Raw genomic sequence first — 6,875 nt, 5'->3', positions numbered from 1 at the left:
GCTCTCAGCCAGCCCAGGGAGCTGCTCCCAGCGCTGGGGAGAAGCTCTGGGGGGAAGGAGCCACCCTGAGCAGGGCAGGGGCTGCTGCTGAGAGGGGCTGGGTGGGGCAGGGCTGCTCCCAGCTCCAGACCAGCCTGGGCACAGCTCCAGAGGACACTTGCCAAAGAAGGTAAGCCTGGGATTGCTGTAAAGATCAGGAGCTTTCTTGAGAGTGTTTTCAATTTCCTACTTGGAGAAAGATGGGAACGTTGGGGTGATGGCAAAAAGATTTTTTCATTTTATACATTTTTGATATATTCATAGCTGTGTAAATTACTGTTATATAGTTATAAATTTACAATCCTTATTTAACACTACTAAATTCTTAATTAACTATATTAAACTACTATTATATACTTATATAATTACAATGCTTAATTAACTACAGTATGTTTCCTAACCTTGCTCTTAGATTTTAGAAAAATAAGCTGTCTAAATACATTCCTGAAATACAGTCTTATCAGTATTATTATCGAAAAGTCTTATTATCAGGAAGAGAACCTAGAAAAACATTTTTTTAATTGACCAGAATGTGAGCAGTCATAACAAAAAGGGAAGGCAAAGAAGCCTTTGGACCTACTCCAATGGGTTGAAGAAGGGGTGTGTAACTGTGGCAACTGAATCTCCTATTGGCTGTTGCTGTTAAATATCTTAATTAAACAACCTTAATAAATTGTTGAAATCAGGGCCCGGGTGTGCCCCATCCCCACTGGGACACCTGGAAGCTTCCAATTATTGTCTGGTTTTTCCTTCACTGTTCTAACACTTGCAAGGGGCTTTTTCTCTTTTGATTAAAAACAACAGGGGAATCAAAGAAGCAGAACAGGAACTGTAATCCCAGAATCACAGAACATTCTGATTTGAAAGGGACACACAGGATCACCAAAGGAATGGGTGAACATTTACAGAGACTCCAGAACTGTAACTTTGGGTGGTCAGTCTCTCTGCTGGGAGCCTCCCAAAGGGCCCTCAGCCACTCCTCAGCCCTGGACAGCAGCAGCATCACCTCTGCAGGGCCCAGCAGGGCTCTCCTGAGCTGCCCTTGCCCAGCTGCACACAGAGCCTGCCCCAGCCAGGGCCCTGCACACAGGCAGGTTTCTGTAGGGCCCCAGCCAGGGCACACAGGCTGGGATGGGCTCTGTGAGCGCTGGCAGGGACAAGGCTCCTCTCAGGAGGGAACATCCAGGCCCAGGGAGATGCTGAGGGAAGGAGAGGGGGCTGAAGAGAGCAATGCTGGGGGCAGGATGAGGGCACTGTTGGTGTGTGGGTGGTGCTGGGCACAGCTGGGCACGGGAACACTGTTCTGAGTGCCCGGCTGTCTCTGCCCTGCCCTCTCAGGCACAGCACCACATCTTCTCTTGGTTCTGCCCTGCCCTGATATTGTCCCTGTTATCTGCTGCTCTCAGGGAGGCTCTGGCATTTGCAGCAGCTGAGTCAGGCTGCATTGGCATTCCTGCCAGGCAGGGCTGTCCATGGGAATGGGGTGTCCAAGCTTCCCTGGCACCTGTGGGGCTGTGGGCAAAGCAGTCCATGGGAAAGGGGAATGAGCTGAGCCCCCTCCCTGAGATCCCATCATGGGCACAGCTGGGGATCTCCTTGCTGTGCCCTTCCAAGCTCTGAGCTGCCCTCCTGGGTGCAAATCTGTGCCAGAGCCTCTGGGAGTTCCCTGAATGTCCCACGGGGAAGGGCAGAGCTGCCACAGCTGAGGAAATGCTGCTGGGTTTGCCAAGGGAGCCATGAGTGTCCTTGGCACAAGGGGGTGCTGAGACCTTGCCCAGAGACCTTGAGAGAGGGTGAGACATTCAGGGATCCCTCTGCTCTGGGCAGGGTCTGGTTTATCCCAGGGTGACCTGGGAGTGTGATTGTGCTCTGATTGCAGCCAAAGGTGCAAAGCCAGGGCAGGTGGGAACAAGCCCATCCAGCCCCTCACCTTCCCTGAGCCACAGGGAATCCTTTGCCTCTCCCATCTCTCAGTGACAAACTCTGAGTGCAGCAGGAATGCTGGGGATTTCTGACCTCAGAGAGCCAGAAATGATGTGTGTTGAGGAAAACAATTCCTAAAAAAACCTTCTGCTATTCATGTCTTATAGGACTGTGAATGGAGATGCTGCCAAGCCTGTCTGCATTAGAAGCAATTCCCCTGTCAAATCTTGAACATCCAGCCTTGTCCCTCTGCCACATGGCCACAAATCCAGGGCAGCAGGGTGGGGATGGCTCCTTGAGAGCCCCCAAGCACAGGCCTGGCTGCTCCTGGCACACTCAGCTGGCACAACTGGAGCTCAGGCAGGGACATGGCTGAAGGTTTTCCCAGAGCAGGAACAAGGCTACAGGAACAGTCTGCAGGGAATGGCCCAGGCTTGGCTCAAAGCAGCCCATCCTGACTTGTAACTGTCCTTTCTCCATGAACAGGTCCCCATGCCCAGCCCCAGCAAATGTCCAACAGCAGCTCCATCAGGCACTTCCTCCTGCTGGCATTGGCAGACACGCGGCAGCTGCAGCTCCTGCACTTCTGCCTCTTGCTGGGCATCTCCCTGGCTGCCCTCCTGGGCAATGGCCTCATCATCAGCACCGTAGCCTGCAGCCACCACCTGCACACACCCATGTTCTTCTTCCTGCTCAACCTGGCCCTCACTGACCTGGGCTCCATCTGCACCACTGTCCCCAAAACCATGCACAATTCCCTCTGGGACACCAGGGACATCTCCTACACTGCATGTGCTGCTCAGCTCTTTTTCTTTCTGTTCTTCATCTCAGCAGAATTTTGCCTCCTGACCATCATGAGCTACGACCGCTACGTGTCCATCTGCAAACCCCTGCACTATGGGACCCTCCTGGGCAGCAGAGCTTGTGCCCACATGGCAGCAGCTGCCTGGGCCAGTGCCTTTCTCTACTCACTGCTGCACACAGCCAATACATTTTCTCTGCCCCTGTGCCATGGCAATGTCCTGGGCCAGTTCTTCTGTGAAATTCCCCAGATCCTCAAGCTCTCCTGCTACAAATCCTATCTCAGGGAATTTGGGCTCATTGCAGTTAGTGTCTGTTTTGGTTTTGGCTGTTTTGTGTTCATTGTTTTCTCCTATGTGCAGATCTTGAGGGCTGTGCTGAGGATCCCCTCTGAGCAGGGACGGCACAAAGCCTTTTCCACTTGCCTCCCTCACCTGGTTGTGGTCTCCCTGTTCCTCAGCACTGGCACATTTGCACATCTGAAGCCCCCTTCCCTGTCCTCCCCATCCCTGGATCTGGCCCTGTCAGTTCTGTACTCGGTGGTGCCTCCAGCCCTGAACCCCCTCATCTACAGCCTGAGGAACCAGGAGCTCAAGGCTGCAGTGAGGAGACTGATCACTGGATGCTTTCAGGAACATTAAACTACTAGCCAATTTCTGCCAATCACTTGTACTAAAAGACATCTTTCATACTTCTTGTTGCTTTGGTTGTGGTTTGTTCTTTTTTTCCTTTGTATTAGTTTTTCACATTGTCCACAAAGAAATGTCATTGTTTGTGCCATTTCTCATTTTGTTTCTCTCTACCTTCCATGTGGCCAGAGACTGTGTCAATGAGGGGCAGCACTCTTGGTGGCTTTAAAGGACCCAAAGGATCTCCCAGCAAAGTTTTCTGCAGAGATGCCCTTTTGTTGCCTTCTCAGGAGCTGCAGCAGCAATATCTGTGTGCAGAGCTGGGGTCAGATCAGTGCTAGCACAGCATCTCTGGTCCTGCTGGCCACACCATTCCTGATCCAGGCCAGGAGCCATTGGCCTGCTTGGCCACCTGGGCACACTGCTGGCTCATGTCCAGCCTGCTGTCCATCAGTCCCTGCAGGTCCCTTTCTGCCTGGCTGCTCTCCAGCCACTCTGTCCCCAGCCTGTAGCGCTGCAGGGGTTGTTGTGGCCAAAGTGCAGGACCCAGCACTTGGTCTTTATAAACCTGACCTTGTTGGATTCATCCCCTGGCTCCAGCCTGTCCAGGTCACTGTGCAGAGCCCTCCTATGTTCCCACAGAATCAACACTCAGATCCAGCTTGGTGTCATCTGCAAAGACGTCCTTGGTTTCGTGGAGCCCCTCAGTGTCACAATGGCCTCCTTGTTACACCAGGCCCTGCACTGTCACACTGGTCTCCTTGGTTCCATGAGACCAGGCAGAGCAACAATGGTGTCCTTGGTTCCATGGGGCCCCAAAATGTGACAGTTGACCCTTTGGTTCTGTGGGGCTTCACAGTGTCACAATATTCTCATTGGCGCTGCAGTTCCACAGTGGCCCCTTGGTTCCATGGGGCCCCAGAGTGTCACAATGGCCCCATGGTTACATGAGATCCCACACTGTCACCATGGTCTCTGGGGTTCCACAAGTCCCTTCAGCATCACAATGTCCCCTTGGTTCCATGAAGCCCCACAGTGTCAGAACAGCCCCTTGGTTCCACTGGGCCCTGGAGTCTCCCAATGGTCTCCTTGGGTTTGCAGAGTCAAAATGGTGAAACCCCTTGGTTACACAAGGCCCTGCAGTGTCACAATGGCCTCTGTGGTTCCACAAGGACCCAGAGTGTCACGGTGCACTCCCTGGCTCCATTTGGCCCCACAGCACCACAGTGGACCCCTGGTTCTGTGGGGCTGCACAGTGTCACCATGGTCCTCTTAATTCCATGAGGCCCTGCAGTGTCACAATGGCCCCAGAGTGTCCCAATCATCACAGAATGACAGAATCAAGTAGGCTGGAAAAGACCTTTGGGATCATCAAGCCCAACCAATGCCCTAGTACTGCCTTGTCACCCAGACCATGCCACTAAGTGCCTCTGGAGAGGGACAGTGACTCTGCCCCCTCCCCCCTGGCCAGCCCATTCCAGTTCCCACTCACCCTTTCTGTGAAGAACTTCTTCCTATTGTCCAGCCTAAACTTCCCCTGGTGCAGCTTAAGGCTGTGTCTTCTTCTCCTGCTCTCCAGCAGATCCACAATCACACCCAGCTTGGTGCCATCTGCAATTTGTGAATGCTGGACTCGATCCCCTCAGCCAGATCATCAGTGAAGATATTAAACAGGACTGGGCCCAACACAGATCCCTGGGGGACACCACCAGTGCCTGGACACCAGCGGGGTGCAGCACCATCCCCTCCACTCTCTGGGCCCAGCCTCCAGTCAGCTCTTTACCCTGGGAAGGGTGAACATGTCCAAGCCATGGGCTGCAGTTTTTCCAGGGAATTCTGTGGCTCATGGTTTTAAAGGCTTTGAAGTCCAGGCACACAAAATCCACAGCCTTTCATGCATCCACAGATGGGTCACCTGGTCATAAAAGGAGACCGGATTGATCAGGCAGGACCTGCCACCCCTAAATCCGGGCTGGCTGGCTCTGATCCCTCGGCCATCCTGTGGGTGCCCTGTGAGGGCACTCAGGGTGATCTGTTCCAACACCTTGCCGGGCACCCAGGTCAGGCTGACAGGCCTGGAGTTCCCCAGCTCCTCCTTCCAGCCCTTCTTGGCGATGGGCTCACATTGGCACCTCCAATGCTCTGGGACCTCCCTAGTGAGCCAGGACTGATGGTAAATGATGGAGAGCAACTTGGGGAGCTCATCCACAGCTCCCTCATCCCCCTGGGATGGATCCCATCTCATCCCACACACCTGTGAGCATCTGAGTGGCTCAGCAGGTCACCAACTGCTCCCTCCTGGATTCCAGGGGGCTGTTCTGCTCCCTGTGCCCATCTACCAGCTCAGGAGAACACTTGTCCTGAGGACAGCCTGTCCTAATATTGAAAATTGAGACAAACAAGGTGTTAAGTAGCTCAGCCTTGTCTTTATCTTTAGTTACTGTATTTCCTACTGCATCCAATAAATAGTAGAGGTTCTGTTTGTCTGGTGTTTTGCTATAATTTTATTTATAGAAACATTTCCTATTATTTTTCACAGAAGTGGCCAGGTTAACCTCCTTCCTTTTCTTTTTGCATAACTTAACAACATTCTTAAACACTTTCTGAGTTGCCTGTTCTTCTTTCCAAAAGTGATGCACCCTCTTTTTACACCTGAGTTCCCACAAAGGCTCCGTGGGCAGCCAGGACAGTCATTTTCCTCTATAGATCATGTTTTGCCACACTGGCAGAGGCTTCTCCATCCCCTTAAGATTACTTTCATGAAGTGTGTCCATCCTCCCTGGACCCCTTTGTTTTTAAGGGCTGTTTCCCTTTAAAGAATCAGTGCCTGATTTGGTACTCCCCAAATCAGCATCCTAAATAAGCCAAAGTCCGCCCTTCCTAATTCCAGTGTAGAAGTTTTGTTGCTGCCCCTCCTTCTTTCACAGAACATTGAAAAGTTGATTATTTCATGGTCACTGTTCCGCAGGCAGCCTCCGAGCCCCACATCTGCCACCAGCCCTTCTCTGTTTGTGAACAACAGCAAACAGAGCTTTCCTTGGCAGTGGGAGTGTTACCAAAAATTCTGTAAAACAGAAAAGTCCTGAACCCCAGTGTAGCATTTAGAAACACCATTATTTATTCAGCTGGATGCACGGGGAACAGCTCCTCTCAAAGCCGTGCATGCTGAGTACAGGAAAGTGTCTGTTTATATTCTGTATTTTGCATACATATTCATTGATTGCCCTGGACTAAACATACATATGATAATCATTTCCCCAAAATCATTAACATATTTCTCCTCCCCTTTACCCATGTGCTCTTCTGTCCTGGGGGTCTCTCTGGTGGTCTCTGGTGCTTATGGACCCCAATGTTCCCGTGGGCCTGGCTGAGCTGGCAGGACACTGAGGCTGCTGAACTTCCAGTTGCCCTTCTCACACAATGGGCATTGTGTGGTTTCCATAGGGCTAGGGTTTTAGAGAACCAGCATTGTGTGTGCTCACC

The 6,875-nt window shown here is 51.9% G+C and overlaps 1 protein-coding gene across 1 annotated transcript; it reads left to right on the top strand.

Moving 5' to 3' along the window:
- Positions 1-2,441: 2,441 nt before the first annotated feature.
- Positions 2,442-3,404, top strand: LOC128948897 (olfactory receptor 14J1-like). Its single transcript, XM_054293650.1, has one exon. It carries the CDS (start codon positions 2,472-2,474, stop codon positions 3,402-3,404), a length of 933 nt encoding a protein of 310 aa, XP_054149625.1. The 5' UTR covers positions 2,442-2,471.
- The last annotated feature ends 3,471 nt before the right edge of the window (positions 3,405-6,875 follow it).

The sequence above is a fragment of the Melozone crissalis genome, unplaced genomic scaffold (genome assembly GCF_028551555.1).
Source record: "Melozone crissalis strain CALT ecotype California unplaced genomic scaffold, PUWL_Pcris_2 ptg000172l_1, whole genome shotgun sequence".
Classification (NCBI taxonomy): Eukaryota; Metazoa; Chordata; class Aves; order Passeriformes; family Passerellidae; genus Melozone; species Melozone crissalis.
The sequence above is the reverse complement of the archived record's forward strand: the minus strand, read 5'-3'. Positions and strand labels throughout refer to the sequence as shown.